This window comes from Lupinus angustifolius, chromosome LG17 (assembly GCF_001865875.1).
Source record: "Lupinus angustifolius cultivar Tanjil chromosome LG17, LupAngTanjil_v1.0, whole genome shotgun sequence".
NCBI classification, from domain to species: Eukaryota; Viridiplantae; Streptophyta; class Magnoliopsida; order Fabales; family Fabaceae; genus Lupinus; species Lupinus angustifolius.
Genome location: NC_032025.1, coordinates 20385547 through 20407875, shown reverse-complemented (window position 1 = coordinate 20407875; position 22329 = coordinate 20385547). Strand labels below are relative to the sequence as shown.

At 31.8% G+C, this 22329-nt stretch overlaps 2 protein-coding genes and 1 long non-coding RNA gene across 3 annotated transcripts; all 3 read right to left on the bottom strand.

Moving 5' to 3' along the window:
• On the bottom strand, window positions 2633-4776 carry LOC109330959 (pentatricopeptide repeat-containing protein At3g62470, mitochondrial-like). Its single transcript, XM_019565222.1, has 2 exons — window positions 2906-4776; window positions 2633-2770 (listed from the first exon to the last, which is right to left on the bottom strand). The coding sequence occupies exon 1, from the start codon at window positions 4774-4776 to the stop codon at window positions 3028-3030; it is 1749 nt and encodes a 582-aa protein (XP_019420767.1). The 3' UTR covers window positions 2633-2770; window positions 2906-3027.
• LOC109331701 (actin-related protein 8-like) lies at window positions 7896-15701 on the bottom strand. Its single transcript, XM_019566368.1, has 12 exons — window positions 15340-15701; window positions 13832-13917; window positions 13645-13715; window positions 13188-13255; window positions 12893-12954; window positions 12205-12302; window positions 10975-11056; window positions 10575-10717; window positions 9086-9234; window positions 8726-8859; window positions 8469-8587; window positions 7896-8278 (listed from the first exon to the last, which is right to left on the bottom strand). The coding sequence occupies exons 1-12, from the start codon at window positions 15669-15671 to the stop codon at window positions 8201-8203; spliced, it is 1422 nt and encodes a 473-aa protein (XP_019421913.1). The 5' UTR covers window positions 15672-15701; the 3' UTR covers window positions 7896-8200.
• LOC109331702 lies at window positions 11362-12198 on the bottom strand. The gene is made up of 2 exons (XR_002105834.1): window positions 11645-12198; window positions 11362-11426 (listed from the first exon to the last, which is right to left on the bottom strand). It is a non-coding gene; the product is annotated as an uncharacterized LOC109331702 (long non-coding RNA).

Here is a 22329-nt window from a genome sequence, read left to right as displayed (position 1 = left end):
AAATACAATAACTAGTTATAGGAATGTTGAAATGGTAAATCTCTCAATTCATAAGCGAAATGAGTGTGCACATCTGTTGTTTCATATTTAGTATCATTTTATGTATCATAACCTTATGATTGATTGAAAAAATATATATTTAAGTTAAAATTTAATTTTTAAGTATTTTTCTGACCAATTACAAGGTCATGACACATGGAGTGACATTAAGTGTGGGTCAACAAATGTACACACGAGAAATGATTGTCTCACCTTATTTTTGGTATAACCAAGGGTAATCTCCGATTTATAGGTAAGAAACTAATCATTTTAAGGGTATATTGTTGTTTCTTCTAATCAGTATCACTTTCAGGAATCAAACATTTGACAAACTTATCTTAATATTTGGTGATACCTTATACCATTGAATCAACTATTTCTTAGTAAACGTAATTAACCATTTTGTATTTATAATTGTTCACTTCCTCATATTATTGGAGGAGCAAACAAAGGATCAATTGGAGGGTTAAATCAATTTCATAACTTGTTGCAACACTTTTATGTCCCTTTAAATATTGATTTTCTATATGTAACAATTCCTCTACTTCATTCATCTATTTGAATTTGATTATTTTGGTGTTGGTGATCATCTAGATAATATTTGTTAATAGTAAAATGGTCTTTAATTCTATCTGTTTTGAATACTAATAATGAATTTAATATATATAGATTGATAGTGTTAGTGTTTTTTATACTGCAGCAAATAATTCACCATTCTAACTACTATTGACTCTCAAACAAAAGTAATACAAATCAATGGTGGATGATGTGCTAACAGTGTAAAAAACTTTACACTTGACGATGTATAGATTTTAAACTCAATTTAAATTACAATGTTAAAAATAAATCATTTTTCTCAATTTTATATTTCCTATAAAACTGGAGTCCTAAAATTTCATCACAGTTGTATGACAAAATAAAAAGATATCTATATGCTAAAAAGATTAATCTCCGGGATCTAATGTGCTAAATTTCTTTGAAATTTGAATTATTAAGTTGGTTACATGTGACATGGTGAAAAATTGAGTACATGAGATATCTTAGTCATAGTTGAATGATATTTACTCAACATTTCCCTTTCTATCACGAAAGAACAAAGTGAATGATATAGTAATAGTGTAAAAATCTCTTACACGCGTATATATCATTTTTTGAGTCTGTTTTTCTTCTTCTTCATTATTTTGGTTCATGTCCGCATTAAAAAATTAGTCTAATATATATGTAGTGTCAATATAAAGATTTATATTACTTTTTTGAAGAGATCGATGATGGTTAAAAATGAATGATAGATAATTAACTCACATTATATAAAACTTATACATTGTCAGTATATACATTTTTCCTCTCCAGGAAAAGATAGAAAGAAAAAAACTGAAGTGTCATGGGACATCCTCAATTTCTGCTTGCTTGACTTATAAGAATCACCAAACAGGTCAAAAGACAGTAATTGCTTCTTCTTTTTTTCATTTTCTATCCAACAAATCAAACACCATCATTCCAATATTGAAATCCGAGCCACACGTCAAACTGTAAGAAGTCCCATACTAGGTTCAACCAGTTTAAACGGTTAAACGTCCAGTCAGACTAGTGATTTTAATAATTGTTATCAATAAATATATAATTATATATAAGTGTAAAATTTTATATAATTAATAATTATGTATAATTATATTGAAATAACATTTCTTAATATAAAATATTAGAATAATGTTCCGTTTTTATTTTATTTTAAGTAAAACGTCCGGCTTAAATCACGGATTATTCCGATTTAACACGGTCGGACTGGACTTTTCTCGGCCCAAAGCGGTCCAACTCTCATTCGGTTAAGGCTACAAATCAGAGCCGTTTTCAAGTCCGGTCAGTGGTCAAAACAGTCGGACCGCCTAGTACGGTCCGTTTCTCACAACACTGGCCTAATTATACAACAATAAAAGTGCAATTTTTAATAATCTACAATCTATATAACTTCAATTCCACTTGGGCAAATTTTCAATAGGAACATTTAACATTCATGAATACATGCAACATGCAAGGTGAGGGAAGTACACCAACCTTAGCAGATATCGACTATTAACGGAGAAAACCTGATAATCAAACCCGAGTCGCATAAGAACACGATCGATATTTCGTTCCAGCTCATAAATAGAACATGAGGCTTTGAAAGTGAGACACTTTGGTTGTCTAATAATGTCATCAAGTTCATTCCTATTCCATTCTGCCTATATATGTGCCATAAGCTACATATAACTCACATGTTCTATGTTTGCTGTCATGGGATGGAAATTATGGATCATACTATGACTGGTGCAGAATAATTTACATCATTCACAAATGCGATCCGATAAGTGTAATCACCATACGCGTTTGACTTCATACTTCTGACGGAACTGCTTCTTCGTTGTACACCAACGACTTCTTATTGTATAGCCAAAAATCAAACTGATACAAGATTAACTCAGTTTCATAGGAAGGTTCACTATGTCGAGATTTGGGACTTAACCAAAATCCTATGCAGGAAGATAAATTTGAAGATTTAATATAATCAATGGCTCTTACGCACATTGCCGATAGTCTTTGCTCCAGACCCTGCCGTATCCGCACGGTATGGAGTTGGTATGACTGTAATTCCATTTGATACATCAGGAGGAAGTAAGGCATGGAGTTCCTTCTACCAAGTTGGTGTTTTCTGTACTTCAGTAAGTAATTTTGCAGCATACAGAGATAGAGTTTCCTACATTTAGTCAGTAACAATAGAAATAAAATAAGTTAATCCGGTAAAACAAGATCGATGCAACAAAAAAAAAGTGACCGAAAGAAGAGAAGCACAAATAGTCATACAAAACATGAAACTTGAAAAGAAACTAACCTATGATTAATTGTTGTTCATTTTGCCCCGGCTTTGGATAACTGAAATCAAGGTCTTCTGTACCTAGGACTAGGCTATTGAGTTCCTACCAAGTTCTGGCCGCCTTTTCGGCTATCATATATTCATGTAAACTGCCTACCAGACATCGTAGGATCTCTTCCCTTGGTGCTTTTCTTCATCATGTCAGCCCACCTGGCAAGGACATTAGACACTTCAAACTTACCAGCAACTTCCATCCTTTGAGCTAACTCCTCAAGTATGCCGGGATTTCCGGCTTTAGAAAAATCAGCAGCAAACTTGTTATAGTCAAGCTGAGGAGCTTTCATCCCCTTCTCTATCATTTCCTGTAAATATTTGCACGCCTCGTCTGACCTGCTCTGTCTTATAAGCCCTCCGATAAATACAGTGTAGGAGTTATCATCAGGACAACACCCCTTATCATGCATCTCATCCCAAACCGCACGTCCCATTTCATAATTTCTTATCACAAAATAGGATTTCATTATCATGTTATAAGTGTGAATTGTCGGTTCGAAGCCACTTTGAATCATCTTCTTGTATATTCTCACGGCATCATCAGGCATATGTTGGCTTGTCATCATTTTAATCACCGCATTATAGGTCCTTCCATCAGGTGGACAACCTTTTTCCCTCATTTCCTTAAGTAGATCGTATACCATATCCATTCTCCTTTGCCTCCCAAACCCGGTGATCAAACATGTGTAAAGTGCAGTGTCAGGTTGGCATCCAAGACCTACCATTTCATTAAAATAATCTACCGCTTCTCTCATCATTCTTTGTTTGCAAAGGTCCTGTATCATGATTGTATAACTCCGAACGTTCGGCAATGGACCTTTGGCTTTCATGACTTCAAATAACTTGATGGCATCAGACTTCTTCCTACACCTTAACAACCCTTCAAGCATAACATTATGTGCAACAATATCCGGCTTAAATCCCTCATCAACCATCTCATTCCACACCCTCCCTGCCTCCAGCAAATTTCTTACCCGACACCATCCATTCAGAAGTATTGTATAAGTTTGTAAATTGTGCGTAAATCTATCTCTCAGTTTATCGAAAACAACTTGTGCTTCTTTACCAAGCTTTGACTCACCAAGACTACCAAGCAAGAAATTAACAGCATCCACATCCACTCTATACTTATACCTCTTCATCAGATCAAATACCCCAACGGCTTTCTTCCGTTCCTTAGCAGCCGCGAAGGCTTTGATAGCAATCGAAAATGTGTCCATTGTCAAAAAACCCTTTTCACCCATTTCCTCAAGCACTGCCACCATAGTCTCAAACTGTCTAGTCTTCCCTAGAATATTCATGATGCAGTTATAAGTCCTTGAATCATGTGCAAACCCATGACTCTTCCCTGCCCAACAAAAAAACCGAAATGCCGGTTTCCGAGCATGCTTAAACCTTTGCAACACATCAACAACCAAATCATGTGATAATTGAATCCTACATTCATCAAGAACTGCTTCCATGTTCCTATCCAAAGCATACAATTCATCAATCACCTTGCATACCCTATCAACCTCATCTGGGTCAGCACATGATTTACCATTAATACCCTTCCTACCATTACTACAACCTTCATCATAATCATAATCAGATTCAACCCCAGAATCACTAACAGAACCAAATGACCTGGGACTATTGAAAAATGTAAACTTTACTTGGAAATTTGAAATGGGCAATTGAGAAAAAAACCTAAAATGAGAAAAAAGCAATCTTTTTTGAGAATGAGAAAATGGCAGAACATGATCTCTTACTATTGGTGATGAGTGGTGGCGATAGAGAAAGAATGGTAAAAATGGGAAATTGGAAGAGATTTTTTGGCATAGTCTGAGAGTCATTGATTGAAGTGATGTATTGTGTAGTAATGTGGCAAATGGTCTAGCCCATGAAAGCCCCCAAAATTTATAGGGTTTGACTATTATATTATATCATTCTTAATATGGATTTGGGCTACAATTTGATATGTATAAATTATATCTGAGCTTTTTAGTCCAATCCGATTTAGTCCGAACCTATCTGGGTAGCCCATTTTAACGATCTTGGTCAAATGTTTAATGATGTAAATGACACTTGGCAGAATGGTTCTACACTTCTCTTATGCATTAGAGAAATGAAGGATGATTTCTTAGAGATCAAAATTCGTGTTTTATTCTGTCTTGAAGTGTCTCTATTTATAGAAATATTCATGTCATTTGGTGAAGAGTAATGCATCGTTAATAAGATTCTGTACAAATTGATCTGAATGGTTATATATCATACTTGTTCGATATTTGACTAAAAAGATGTCATAGCCTAGCGATAGCACTATTGGTTGGCAATCAAACTTGAGACCTACACTTTGTTGCTAAGAGACACAACCACATCTTGTTTCAAATGTCATGAAACAGAAATATACATATATTGATTATGTGAATTTAGATATTTTGGAAATATAGTTCACAATTTCCACCCCATTTGAGAAGTTACATTGGATATTGGATGTTTCACGAAAAATCATGTGGATATCAATTAAGCATAAAAATTAAAAAAATGATTCCATTTGAACATGATTGTCCATTCAAACAAGCGTGTATTGTTACGGGATATCAATCCTAATATGACATAATTGAAAAACTCATTTTTTATTTATTCTTCATGTTATATCTGTGTTATCCCATTTGTACTATTTTGTTTTGCTCTATGTGTATAAGTTTCATCTTTCTATTAATTAGCAGTTTTCCTACTAATAAATATCTAATGACTATGTTGGGTTTATTCAAGTGTGAAGTCTCATATTGGATATGCGGGAAGGAGTGAAAGAGTTCATAAGAAGGAAAGACCCATGTAACTAATGTCTTAAAGTTTTGGTTCAAGACATGGTGTCTTACTTGTGACTCTTCACTCTTCCCATACCCATGTAACCGGTGACATAATTCATTATGCATAATATTTGTTTAGTAATTACATTGAATATTTATACTATTGCACCCACGTCCTTAAAAGGTGAACATTGGAGCCAAGGATTAATATTGATTATTCATGTGTCATTATTTGTTTTTTATTCATTTTTAAATTACCCTCTTGATACTATTTAAGTTCTAAATTGAAGATAACTACTATTCTATTGTAGCCAGAATCAGAAGAGTATAGATTTGCATTTATTGCTTGTATGTGACTATGCAAAGGTAATATACTTAACATATTTTATGTGACTTCAATACTATATATAATTGATTCTAAACTTGAATGTTATATTAGATAATTGACAATTAATGAAACTTTTTTTAAAAAAATTCTCTGATATGAATCATATTAACATAAATAATAGTTTAATAAATGCCTCTTATGTTGACATCTTATATTTGGTTCTTTGCCTTTGATTCTCAATAAAAGAAGGTAAAAAGAGATTGATCGACAAGAAGATTTCTTATTCTTATTATTTGATCATGATTTCTTTTGATACTACCAAGAGTATGTCTAATTTTCTAGGTAGGGAACTAATTCATTTCGGGGTGCGTGGTTATTCTTCCAACAAATATCGCTCACATGAATTAAACCTTGACTTTTTAATCATCTTGGAGATCTAGCGAAATCTTGCATCCCTAGATAATACATTATTGTTATTTGATCATGATTTGATAATGATTTAATCCACAAATATTTGATAAAAAGAATAAATATTGACTTTGGCCTTCCACTGGCCTTCATCCCTAATCTAAACTTTTATGATTTTATCTAAAAATTAATGGCAACAATTTATGATTAATATTATAACAAAAATAAAAAGTTGCGTGCTTTATGAAATTTTAGGTTTGTAGTCAATATCAATAAGACCATCCATAATGGTGTAATCTATTTTTCGTTCTTAAGTGAACCTCGTTGATTATTTTATATTTGTTTACACATTTCAACAATTTAAGCAACCCAAGTTAAAATCATCTCAAATGATGCAACTCTATTTTCGTTCTTAAATGGACCCACAAACATATCCCACATTTATCTTCTTCTTCACTTTTACTTTTATTTTATTTAATATTGATTTCTTCTCTCTCTTTTCACAATTTTTTTCATTTTCTAATACTTTATTAACTATAAGAACAATACATATTTTGTTTGTGAAATAAGCACAAGAGCAGTTCTTCTCCAATGGTAAAATTGGAAGAAGAACGTTTTTGTTTGACTATGAACCGAGTTTTTTTCACCACTCTGGATGCTCTAAGGCCTGCAATGATGAGGGTTCTAATCTATACACATGTATTGTGTTTGAGGGTGGTTTCTAATTCACCCAGATTATGCATCCCCAATTGTTCAATATGGTATTGTTTCAATATCAACTCAGAATTGTTCTAAGAAGAAAGAGTTATCAATAGCATTGTTGGAACAAATACATCATTAATGGAGAATTTTAGGTGTGAAATGAAAGAACCTGTCTCTAAGGGGTACAATGGATTTCGTGGTGGGTGAGGTCACACATAATCGAAACTCCCACACACTTGCAGGCACCACCACTTCTACCGCTGGCCAGCTTGGGCCTAACAGTTTTTTTGGACGTGTTGACCAAGTCAATACGGCTGTCGGAGGTCTCCGCCTATAAATAGAGGTCTCCCTCATTCATAAAAATGACACCACTTGAGAGCATTTCCTTAACTCTTCTCCCCCTCTCTGCCGAAGCATTTTCGGCTCCCTTCTCCCTTCTTTCGCTGGTACTCATTCTTCTAAATTGATAGTGTTATAGAAGACCCTCTTTGAATGCTGAAACATTAACCAATTTTCTTTTAAATTGATCTTATAGATGACCATCTCTGAAAACATGATAGAACCAATACTTCATAATTTTTATCTGCAATGCATTTACTTATGTAATGAATCACTAAACATGCTAGAGAATATAACTCATTCTTGACCCAGTTTTTTTAAACCTGAATGATTCATTGAAACCAACAAATAAATTTTAACTTTCTACCAATATGATCCATGAGAAGGAAATTTACACATTGTCTATGAACATAGAAAACCTGATCATCAAACCCAAGTCGCATAAGAGCGCGAGCGACATTTCATTCCAGCTCATAAATAGAACATACAAGATATGAAAGTGAGACACTTTGGTTGTCTAATAATGTCATCATGTTCATTCCTATTCCATTCTGACTATATATGTGCCATAAGCTACATATAACTCACCTGTTCTGTGTTCGTTGTCATGGGATGGAAATTGTGGATTATACAATGACTGGTGCAGAATAATTTACAGCATTCACAAATGAGAAGGAGTAAATGTGATCACCATATGCGGTTGACTTTATAATTCTGACGGAATTGCTTCTTCGTTGTACACCAGCGCCCGGGAAAGGTACTCACCTGTACATATAATAATTCAAACAGTTAGACCTGTAGGTTCAAACTTCTTATTGTATAACCAAAAATCAACCTGACACAAGACTAACTCAGTTTCAAAGGAAGGTTCACTATGTCGGGATTTGGGGAAAAAACGAAAATCATGTGCACGAAGATAAATTTGAAGATTTAATATAATCGATGGCTCACGCACATTGCCAATAGCCTTTGCTCCAAACCATGCTGTATCCACACCATATGGAGGAGGTATGACTGTAATTCCATTTGACACCTCAGGAGAAAGTAAGGCATGGAGTTCCTTTTCTAACCTTTCTGAATCACAGCGACGGGAGAAATAGAATTAGAATGCTTTACTAGAACATCACCAAGTATGTGTTTGCTGTAATTTTAGTTCCTTATGTTCTGTTGCAAAGATGAAAAATGCGACAAAGTAAAAAGTATATTATTTACCTGGCAAACCGGGTAAACATGCAGTTCCACCTGATAAAACTACAGTCTTAAACCAATCACCATCGCCAACTAATTCAGCAGAATGACAATGGTCCATACAAAGAGCAACGGCCTGGTGCAAACCCATTGCTCGCCTATACCAAGAACCAAGAAGTACAAAATAAGCTTAAGCTTTAATTGAGGAAAAATATTAAAAAGAAGGGCAAGAATTCTAGATGATGAACCATGTATCTGTCACTCAACTATGTATAAAGAAGATTTTCATGAACATTGCAAATTTATAAACCCTGACACATGCTGTATATGCATATTGAATGTATTGTAAGTTCTAACCATTTTGCAACAAGTATGAAAACTTACACCCTAGCAAGACGTGGCTGGAATAAGATCTCCCCGGTTTGAAACCGCTCTTTTGAAAGAGTAAACCATCCTTCTCCAACAGCTTCAAATGATGCTTCTGTATCTTTTGACAGCTCAGCTTCATAATCAGCAGCAACATAGCATAGCTTCTGTTGCCATGCAAGACAGCTTCAGTGAGATGACTTCGAAGGAAAAGAGAAAAGAGACATATAAAGGACACCCCAATGCACAAGGCTTCCACCTAGTGGGATCTGGGGAGGGTCGATACATGTAGCCTTACCCCCACAAATAGTTAGACTGTTTCTAGGACTGAACCTGTGACCTCTAGATCATAAGACAGCAACTTTACATTTGCATCAAGGCAGAAAAGTGGCACATATTAAAAGAAAGTTACAAAGATCATAAAGGATTTGCTCAAAGAAAGAACACCGTCAATTTTTATATGTCAAAGAGCACCATCACAAAGAATTCATCTCTATGAGGAGATGCTCTTGTAAATCCTTCTCTCCACAAAAGTACGCCTACTTCACTACTTTAACCTCTCCTTATGGAAATTCAGCTTCCTCAGTAATTTAAAATCTTACCGCTCCTCGACTCAAAATGCCTCACATATTCCCGAAGTTAAAGGGAAGAAGAAACAATGATTAATCTACAGGCTTTTAAATCAGAAAGAAATAGGACCTCATTTAACCTTACAAGGCACTAGAATAATGGGAAAATAATTGGAAATAAGTCATGGAATTTCTGGATCATATCCCCCAAGTATGAAGAATGAAAAATCTATCCAACCAAGAAGAGATAAACTTTTCTGTAGCACCAACTGCATGAGTTGAGCATTACACAGAGGAAAACCACTTGGTCCACAGTCCCGGAAAGAAGCATTAAACCCCATCATAATAGCAATAATCTAGCCCTAACTTTTCAATAGGAAAATTAAAATTTGCAAGTTTCAGCATTGGGCGTCACATTTTCAATATGGCTCTGTTTGGATGATGGAATTTGAATTATAATTTTATTGGAATTGGAATTGGGCCTGTAAACGGACACCTTGACTACGAAACCTCTTGGCTCTCAGGATTTGCCAGAAAACATGTGGCTGGCCAGAAGAAATGGAGATAGGGCTGAAAATTGATACGTATAATCAGGATTTTTTTATATCTGGTCATTATATGTCTATCACAATTTTGTATACCAGGAATCTGAACATATGGAGCTGTTCTTCTAGGTGAGCAGTGACACCACAAGAGAGAACAATAAAGACAACAAAGTATTGGGTATTTATCTATTTGCCAATGACCTATGCTCAACTTCAATATTGAAAAAAACTTCATTTCATACTACAGTGACAAGATTACAAGATATTTTATACAAAGTTCATTTCAAAGCAACAAAGGACTATATAAATAAGTAAAAATTCAGGTGCACCATCGTACCAAATGAGTAAAATCTCATTATAAATATTTCAGACCAGAAAGGACAGTAACCGTACCTCTTTCAGTGTGCGAACAGTGTACAATGATTCAAAAATTATGTTGTTCTGCTGCATCTGCTCTCTAAGGAATCCGGTAAGTTGTAGTGCTCCTATCCCCACAACCTCCACACCCACGTTACGCATCACTTTGCCATTTAAAACTGTAAAATGATAATGACGATATATTACACTAGGGGACACACAAAAAAGTGACAATAAACTCATGTACTTCAAACCAACAAAAGAAAAATTTTATACATTAAAATACAAGCGGTGATGTACTCATGTTTAAATATTTACTACCTCTGAACCCCCACCGAGACAGAAGATAGTTAAGGTACCACATGCAAGAAATTTATTGTTATGCATGAATTATGAAATATATGAGAGAGAGAGAATAAAGTTGTGTAGAACATACTTGGAACTACAGATGTGACTTGAAAGCCTATATTAACAGCTATTCCAGAAGTTTGCTTTGCAGCATACAGAGCTAGAGTTGCCTAAATTTAGTCAGTAACAAAATAGAAATAAAATAAGTAAATCGGGTAAAAGAAGATTGATGCAACAAAAAAAGTGATCGGAAGAAGAGAGCACCCTTAGACATACAAAACTACGTGCAAGGACAAATTGCATGAAACATGAAAAAATTAACACATGATTAATTGTAGTTCATCTTACCCTGCTTTGGATAATTGAAAACAAGGTCTTCTTACCTAGGACTAGTTCATTGAGGTGACAGAAAATAATGACAATACTCTGCTTAATCCAGAGCTTGACAATCTCACCTATTTCCCTATCTCTTTTGGTATTTTCGGTTTAGTTATTTCTCTAATACTTGAGGATTTCTTAACCTGTTGCTTTTGTGCTGCTCTCTTTTATCAACGAAAAAGGAAGAAATGGAGCTACATTATTATTTTTCTACAAGAGAAAGGACACATGCTCTCTTAGTTGAATCTCTAAAGGGTTACAAATATTAAGGTAGGAGCAATTACATTTAAGAACTTGAAAAATATTACAAATATTCAAAGATAGGGAAATGGGGTTATACACTTGGGGCAGTTTGGCAACACTCGAAACTAGTTCAGAACATGACCAAGTTATAAAAATTCAGGTTATTTCGTAACCAGTTCTAATTGCCTTTAGCTCCGATAAAATTGCCTTAAATCAGAAATAAAATTTAAATATTGAATGACAAAAACATGAAAGAAAAAGGATAAAAATGATTTGAGAGATGTTATCAAGAAAGAAAGAAAAACAAGAAGATAAGTGCAAAAAGTTGGAGTAAAAATATTAAAAAGCAACAACTTTAAAATAGTTTTATGATTTATCTTAAAACGGGTCCAAATTAGAAATAGATTTTAGAAATTTATGCATTTACCAAATATATAATTAAAAACTGACTCCACTTCAGTTAGATATCTAACTTTTAGAAGTTCCCACATGCCTGGTTATACTTTAATGCAAGTACCTAAATCCATTTACATCTCTTCGAATATCTAAGTTAATGAGCAATAAAATGGATCCTCCAAGTTTGACACTTAAAGTAAACAAATCCCATTCAGCATCTTCTCATTAAATTTTCTCAATAATAAGTAAAATGGGTCCTGTAACTGATCTAGTTTTGTCCCTTATTTTTTAAATATGCTACCTGGTTGAGAGCACAAACAGCAGGAACATTCATATCAAACAGAGCAGAATAGATTGCTTCTTTAAGCTGTCGTCTGGAAGCTTTGGCTGATTCAGTATCTAAAATGAAAGACAACATTACATGGCTGAAGAATCATATATATATAAGAAAGTTAGGTGTTATTAACTTGAATCATCTCTGTATAAGGTCTCATAGTTCAAGCAAAATTTGGAGAATGGAGTGTGTTTTTTGCTTCTTAATCACTGTACTAAATATGTGATTTCATGCAGCCAGTAGATTGATTAGAGGTCACCTCTATAAGCCAGTGACTTAGTGGCATGTTTTCATTATTATTGTTACACATATAAACAGACCAAAGTTTTCAAGATCAATGGCATCTTTGCTTTTCCATGCATATACACTGGGAAGCTTATTGCAAATGGTTAAGATTTGGCACCTAGAAAGGTATTCGATCAAAATTACTCAAAAATGATATTCAAATTGGACCTTAAGAAAGTAATCAACGATTCAAACCTCACAAGTATAAAGGCATGTGCTTCACTAAAATATTGATCCACACATATTGTGCGGAACATTACTTTTCAAATATAAAAGTATTAAAAAATGATATATAATGTTTGGAGTTCATAGTGTTCTTTTACTTTTATCAATATAACTATTGGAGCAAAAATCATAAAATGCAACTGACCATCATAGTGGCAAATCGGTATAGAAACAATAACTGGTTGAGAACTTGGCTTGACCTGCATCCTAAGAGAAGGTAACCAATTTATCATTAGTACGAGGCATGGAATTTACTCATGATGAGTAGGGATATTTCTATCGAAATAATAATTAAGTAATCAACAAAAACATTTGCCCTTTCTACAACATGATTGCTTGGACAGTGTACTATTCATTTATGTACAGTTCGTTTGAATGACTAACAGCAATAAAATGTTTCACTTGCACAAGCAAGAAGGGAAACCCAGAATGACTCTCACCTGTTATAAATAGTCCCAAAGAAATGTCGAAGTCTAGTATACATCGGCGTTTCCACGCTACCAAATTCCTGAAGAATCAAATTCCGAATACACATATAACCAAAAGGAAACAAGTATTACTAACATGAAAGACCAATAATAAGAAATTAAGAATAAAAAATGAAGCACCCATAACAATTCCTGCACAGCAATGACCATTTGAAATATTCAATAAACCATTTGGGATAGTTAATTGGTCAACAACAACCGACCCTTAATCCCACTATGTGGGGTCAGTTGCATGGATCAAACGATGTCATATTGCTCTATCATAGAGGTCAACAACCAAGTCTTAATTCCACTATAGTTAATTGGTCCTTAGTACTATCCTTCTAATCAATTTGTCCTTGCTATTGTTCACAATAAAGACCAGGTACACAGGAAAATTCAATCCAAACCTCATCCTTTTTAGCCTTACCAGAAAGGTTGCAGATCGCCCTAATGGATATGCGTGATCACTCAAACCAAATTTGCAATAGCCAGAACCACCTGGAGAAGGAAAAAGGAAAAGGAAACCTAACTAACTAACCAAAGCAAACATCACAACAAAGAGATCAAAAAGACAACAAGAGGAAGCAAGCATACAAGCCAATTATGAAACTAACCATCAATGATAACAGAACTTGGAAGTTGTGCACGTTGGGCATAGACATTCCTGAACGACACATGTGACATCTCAGCAGCAGTGGCCCTGCAATTTGGAGCTTAATTAGCATCAACCAGTATTTTTTACTATTTCTTTCATATTTTTTCAGGTGACTTTTGAATACTTAACATTGTAAGGAATTAAATGGAGCAATGTTTCCATGGGCATCTAATGATATAATGTAGTTGAATGAACTTAAGGGTGCATTTAGTTCAGAAACTAGTTTGCAACTTTTGATTAAAAGCAGCTTTATAATATAAATTAGTGTTTGAAGGATGAGGGGTGGAAATCAATTTTCTAAGGTCATTAAGATGCGAATAGTAGTTAACAATATCAAACCTGAGTTTTGATGAACAAAGAAAGTGAAAATTTCTTACTTATTGTTGAACAAAAGTCCGTTCTTTAAAGTCTGCTGCTAGCAATCCCAAACATTTGAAAAATTCAAACTTTCAAATTCAGTTTTGAGGGTTCTCAATCAGATGTCAAATGCATACTCAAAATTTGACTCTATCTAATTACATTCCATACCTCAATACCATGAAAAGGGGTATCAGATGGAATGGAACGTGTTCTATTCCATTTCATCCTATTTTAAAGACTATGCATGAGTATCTATCATCATTTCTATTCTTCAAGACTCATTTGGAAAATTTAGCTAGGAAATGAAAAAATGAGAACCAATAAGCTATTTGATTGAACCGGAACTATTCTATAACATCATTCAATAAACTATTCTAAAAAGGTGAACCTCGGCGCAAACGAAACCCGAAGGCCATAGGTTCAAATCCATATAACAGTCTCTTCACATGCAAGGATACAAGACTGCCTACATATACCCTTCACATACTAGCTAAAAAATGATAACCAATAAGCTAGTTGATTGAATCAAAACTATTTCATAACATCAATCGATAAACCATTCTAAGAGGGTGAACCTCGGCGCAAATGAAACCCGAAGGTCATAGGTTCAAATCCTTATAACAGTCTCTTCACATGCAAGGATACAAGGCTACCTACATATACCCTTCACAAACTAGCTAAGAAATGAAAAATGATAACCAATAAGCTAGTTGATTGAATCAAAACTATTTCATAACACCAGTCGATAAACTATTCTAAGAGGGTGAACCTTGGCGCAAATGAAACCTGAAGATCATAGGTTCAAATCCTTATAACAGTCTCTTCACATGCAAGGATACAAGGCTACCTACATATACCCTTCACAAACTAGCTAAGAAATGAAAAAATGATAACCAATAAGCTAGTTGATTGAATCAAAACTATTTTATAACATTTGTCGATAAACTATTCTAAACAGGTAAGTTTCGGCATAACAGTAAGGTTGTTTGCAAGCAAGTCATAGTTTCAAATCCCGAAAACACGTATCAAATACAAGCACACATAAACATAACTTATTTTTGATCAAATAAACTAATCGAGTTCATCAGTGATACTACAAAAACATACGGAAGAGGATAACCGGAGCTCAAATTAGTCTCAGCGAAGAGAACGGAGTCCCATGGATCAGGGTAGTAATTCTGAAGAAAATGAATCCATAGATCATTATCAGAGATAATATATCGCCATAACTTGGAAAGGAAGCATAGTTTAGCAGCATCTTTAGGGTCCAATAGACGCAGAATTTGCATCAATATTTCGTCAGGTAGATAGTAGAATGCGCCGAGATGCGGCGGAGGTGAATTTCCGGTGGTGGATGACGGCGGCGAATCATCGGAGGAACGCTTTGACGATGATGATGACGACATAGAAGCGCAGAGTTTTCTCAAAAGCATGGCCATGAGTCCATAACCATTGGATTATATGATATAATAACTAGTGGCTTCAGCTTACACCTCATAATATCATCTCGATTAATCGGAGAATATCAATTTCATTCTTTGTCGGATTCACATTATTTTATTATTTATTAAAAAGAGTTCAAAATTTACGTATTGTCGTTATAAAAAATTTATATTATCATCAGCATATCGTTCAACTATTGATTTGTATTAATTGTCGGTGATGATTAATATATAGATGGTATATAATTTGTTGATAGTATAAAAAACAATTATATTATTGATGTATACATATTAAATCCTATTAAAAATAACATATATTTTTCAACCCACATTATTTTATAGCTATTTGGAGAGTAGTTTTTATTGTTGTTTCGTATAAATTAAAATCAACTTTTGTTTGATCATGAGATAAATATGTAATGATAAAAAAATTGTTTGTTGTAATTCATGCATGTAGAGATGATAATGGAGTTGAATGGGTCTCGGTAGTGCATTACCTGGACCCACCACATTGCTTCAATTTTGGACTCAGACCCGTGTAGATACCCTGGGTTTTTTAGACACTGATCCTTGGGTGCCTAGTGAATCTGTGGGTACCCACAAATTAAAAATATTTGTAAGTAATTTATGTAATTTTGTTTTTGTTTCCTACAACCTTATATGTTATTTAAGCAATAAATAGAGAAAATTATAAAACATAATTTAAAGTTTTAAACACAATTTAAATTGATTATTAAACACAACTCAATTTACTCAAACAATCATAAAAAAACAAAGTCAGTACTTCAATCTTATGATATGAAATTAATTTAGTAAAAACAATTTAATCAACATACATTAGATTACACATATGAATTAAGAGCATAACATCAGGTCACACTCCTTAACAATATAACATCAATATTTGACAATATTACAATTATTGATTAATAATATAACATTAAAACTATGAAATTACAATTATGCTACTATATATAGATTTAGAAAGGAATAACGAGTTCAGGTACTACGAGTCTGGGTATCTCGTTATCTAGATCCAGACCCATCCAACATAACAGCGGATCTCAAAATTTCAGATCTCAGTTACCTACGGGTCCAAAAACACGAACTCAAATTCGACCCGTTGCAGGTATTATCTGCGAGTACCTATAGGTCCGGTTCTCATTGTCATCCATACATGCATGTAACTTAGTATACATTACTAATTATTCTAATTTTCTTTTATTTAAATTGTAAGTACAAATTCACATCTTCCTTAAAAGGAATCGACTCACAAAAAAATTACAAATTGGTACGAGAAAATCAATTTGTTGGTTCTATATTAGAAGGAGAGAATTGTAACATACTCTAGAATCTGCCTATTGGATTTATCTTAATATCTACTTTTGGATTTATGGTTCTGATAAAACATATATATAAAAAAGAATTTTGTTGTGCAAAAATTAGTTTTAACCTATAGTAATCTCATATCAACATGAGTGAAGTGAAGAATGTCTTATTTTAATAAGAATTAGTTAATGTTTCAAATCTTTTGCCTTTTTGGTCTTAGGATTTTTGTTGCAAAAAAATATTAATATTATAGAAGAATCATCCAACTTTCCAAAAACTCTCAAATCATTAAATGTAAAGGAGATTGTGATTGACTTTTTGTAGAATATATGAAGAGTAAAGTTATTCTAAATCCTCACCCATAACTCATTCTAAGTATTTTTTTATTGTGTAAAAAGTTTTTTATATTTTAAAGTACATAAGAGATTTAATTATTATTTTTTTATCACAGATATTTAATTATTTGTTTATGTTAATAGTAATATTTGAGTTATTCTCTAATTAGTACTATTTTTAAATGTAATTCTTAATGTTTATTAATAACTATTTTTTATTACAAAATTTAAATAAAATCTGTAATATTTTTGCATGGGATTTCCATGTAGTATTAGAGCTTTACTTAAGCACTTTTTCATTAACTCCTGTATATTTTTCCAGTTACATGCTTTTCCTTTTTTATTTTAATTTTATTCCTAACATCCACACACTTTACCCTTTCCTTTTTATTATCATTTTTCCTATTTTATACTTTACAAGGATTTGCTAGTGCTCATGACATAGAAAATTCCATTCTAAAATGTTTTATACTCGGAGTGTCAAATAAATGAATTTGGATGTTAATAGATGAATGGAAAATCGTCCATAATTCATATAAATCAATTTAAACTATATTTTAAATTATTCAATTCATTCATATCCAAACTTAATGAATCAGTTATAATTCATCCAATCTATCTATGACTCCATTTTTATGTATTTGGATAGATGACTATTCAATTCATTTGACTTTTTATTAGAACTAAAAACATTATCGAAGAAAATCTCTATTTTAAAAACTATATCTCAATAAAATATTTTTTAAAATCACATTTAAAAAAAATTAAACCATTTTAAAAGGTGAATTTTCCAAAAAAAGCAGTTTTTTATAAAAAGTGATTTTTGAACTTTAAAAAAAATATTTTTTTTTCAATTTTCTTTAAGCATGCAATGTAAGGTACTTAAAGTTTTTAACAAATAATTATATAGTGTATTATTTGTGCATTGTTGTTGTAAATATTTATATATAATCGCTACATCATATATTTGGATTACTTTTTTAAACAATCAATGATGATTAAATCTAAATGGTGGATAATATAGTAACCATATGTAAAACTCATACACTTTCAATGCATATATATTTTTCTCATACTTATATATGTTATATACTTAAAAAGAAACTTTTAATATTAACTACATACGTATGTCATATAATTGATATCAATTTAATAAAATATTAAAACTCATAGTGAGAATTATGGATGAATTTAATTTTCTTAAATATTAAATAAAATTGAAAAGCAAAAAACTTCATTTTTGGATTGATTTGGTATCCATCCAAATGGATACATGCATTGAATATAATTGATGGACTTGAATTCATCCATTGTCAACATTATGAATTGAATTATATCCATTTAAATCAGTTAGCTCTAACGAATAGATTGTGGATAATTTTGTCTCCTCTAAAATTGTGGATGATGCTAGGGATGGTAACGAGCACGAGCGGACACGAGTAGTAGCTTCCCGCTACCCGTTTTGAAATATGAGACCATTATCCATATATGTCTGTACCTGTATGGATACCCACGTGCGAGTTTTTCATAGGTATTTCTGGGTACGAGCGAGTTTCCTATGTTATCAATGAATTTCTAACTTTCTACTTCTATTATGTTTTGTATGAGATAAAACTTAATTATTTTTGTGTCTTTTGATTGAACATTAGGCAAAATGCTAAATCTGTTGGATTTCCTATTTGTGTGATTTGTTGTTCCTGTATCCTTAACAGAAAATATATATATTTCTTTGCAAGACATGTGTGTTTTGACACATGTAATGATATTTGTAGGATGTTTCCCACCAAATTCAATAAAAGATATAAAAAGGGTAAAAAGAATATAAAAGGAAAAGATTTACATAGTGCAATGGAGATTAGGATAATGTACTTTTCATTTTAATTAAAGATAATATAACAATCACATAAATAATGGGTATCCACATGCACAGATATTACAATACCCATATCTGCCCTTATGAACTAGGGTATTTTTAAAAATCCGTTTGTAAAATTTACCGGTAGTTGTACGGATTTTACGTGTGGGTACATGCTTTTTTGTTATCGCGAGATGATTCAGTGATAGTGTATAAACAATATTCTTTATCAGTGCATACATTGTTTTCTCATGTTTATGTATGTTATATACTTAAAAATAAACTATTAATATTAAGTATATACATATGTCTCTTAATTGTTATCAATTAATGAAATATTAAAAAATAAGAGTGAGAATCGTGAATGAATTTGTTTGAATTTAATTTTCTTAAATATTAAATGAATTTGAAAAACAAAAAACCTTATTTTTTAATTTTTTTGGATGGATTGAGTATTAATCCAAATAGATATATCTATGAATATTCATTGAACATAATGAGTCCATATATTATCAATACTATTCATTGGATCATATCCATTTAAATCAATTAGCTCTAACGAATGAATTTGGATGGATTATGGATACTTTGTCACCTCCAAAATGGTGGAGAATACAGTAACAATGTGTAAAACTCGTACATTATTAATGTCTACATTTTTTCTATTTTCTCCTAATAGCCTTTTTAATCATTTTTTGCATAAGTTATATAAGGAACTCATCAGAGTTTGGTGGGGGAGTAAAAGCCAAGACAATGCAATTGGCATAAGTGAAAAAATGAGAAGAATGTAATAAGGGCATTACAACTTTAAAAGATGAAAATATGTCATTAATAAGAGTATTTTTAGTACAAAATTGATTGAAGATATTAATATATGATATAACCAATTGATAAGAACCACAATAAATGTTATTTATAATGAAGTTTTCCAAAATATTTAATGTGTATTTTTCTTCAATTTTCATATTTAATTATGACTATCATAAATACTAAATAATAATTTATCGGACAATCAATTTTTTTATATATTCAATATTATCAGGTTGAAAACTAATTGTGAATTGTACTATTGTATATATGGTCATTCATTTTTTTCTTCATAAATTACATAATTATTATATATTTTAATCTATTCTTTTTCTATATTCACATTCATTCGCACATGACAAATAAATAAAAAGGCTTGGAGTGCAACCGTTTCAATAAAAGCTATCGGTATCGATCTGTTATCATGAATCATGTCTTAAATATTATCTCCCGTAAACAAAAAATGACATATCAATTAAAAAATTTAAACTTGTATTATTATTATTTTTTGTTTTATTATAATTAGTACAAGACAAAATTTGAACATTATATATTTGAAAGAAGACACTCAATTAAAACGATTAGGAAACACATTGTATAATATATATATATATATATATATATATATATATATATAATTTAATCATTGAATCACTAATTAAATCACAAAAATAATATTTTGACTGATTTAATATTCAGTATGGTATTAATAACTGTTCCTAGTTGCAGAGGCAAATTAATTAAGTGTATTAATATGGTTGAATTTCGGGAGAGGTTATAACTTATAAGCTTTTCAAATGAAACGGCCAATTGAAGATAAGCAAGTAAAGGTAAAGTAATAAAAGATATTAAAAAACATTAAAGAATCACCCACAGAAATTAATTTATAATAAAATATCATAAAGGAAATGTTTGTGATTTTCACTTATAAATTAAACTATTTTGAAATAAATTTTAAATATTCCATTCATTTAGTTAAATTTAATCTAATCCATTCCCATTCTTTATTAATTCATTTGACTCATCAAATGCCTAAACCCATGTCCCTTGGTTTTCACCTTTTTCATATTCCAAGATAATTAATAATTAATCAAAAAAGTAAATGGTTCGATTCCTGAGAACGATGTTTATTAGGAGGGGCAGTCATATACCCTGAAATAGATTAGGTACTTACCAAAAGGGTGATGAAATATAGTATACCACTATATTTGATTTGTCAAAAAATATTTAATTATTAGATTTTTAACGTATATATTTTTTCAACTAATCACGATAAGTGGTACAGAGACTAACACACCATATGGGACAGTAGATGTGTTCGCGTTCATCTAATATTTCTTAAAGTGTGATCCTATCCCCTCTTCTCCTGTAATGTTTAGGAGAAAGACTTATATAAAGACAACAAGTAAAATCTTAACAACACATTAAACATTTAATTTTAAGTCAAATTTAGTTATTAATGATAGTACAAAAAAACGAAAAGTAATTTTCTTTAAATATGATGTATTATATATATTTGTATGCAAGTTTTTCTCAATTTAAGAGGAAATCATATAAGAGAATCAATTATCTACTTGTATCATGAGATAATTATCTCTTTAAATCCAGAATTGTGGTGTGGTGCAATTTAGTTTTTGTCCTTTAGAAAAATGTGTGCACCTCATTGTTGATGTTGTTTGTGCTACCCATTCGACATGGAAGGATATGATGTTAAGTTATCTATACTTCTATACTATATATATAAAGCTAAAATTTGAAATAACTACCACCATGATTCTATTTTGCCCTTAATATTTTTTATTTATAAAGTAAAACAATATAATCATAGATATTAGTTAACATATGAATGAATAAATTATAGAGTTTAAAATCTATGTGCTATCCACCGTTGATTTGTATTATTTTTGTTTCAAAGTAAATATTAGTTAACATATGAATGATGTATAATTTGCCGACAATATAAAATCACGTAAACTATGAGTATATATATTAAATCCATAATTATATCTAAAAAAGAAATGTTTCTAGAATAGTAAGAATCATCTTTAAATGAAACAATATTTAGAAGAAGAAATGAATTGAGAGAAGTTACAGTTTTAAATGCATTATAGAGAGAACGTGACAATTCCAAATCCAATTTAGCCATAAAAAGTGGACTCTTCACACTCTTCATCTTTCTTCATTGGTAACTTCTCAATACTCTTCATTCTTCTTTTCATTAATCTTTTTTTTTTTTTTTTACCTTCAAAATTTTTGCTTACGACGACCATTTTTTGTGTTATTAAACTCGGACATGTCGATATAATTTAACATATTTTGTTTAGGTTGT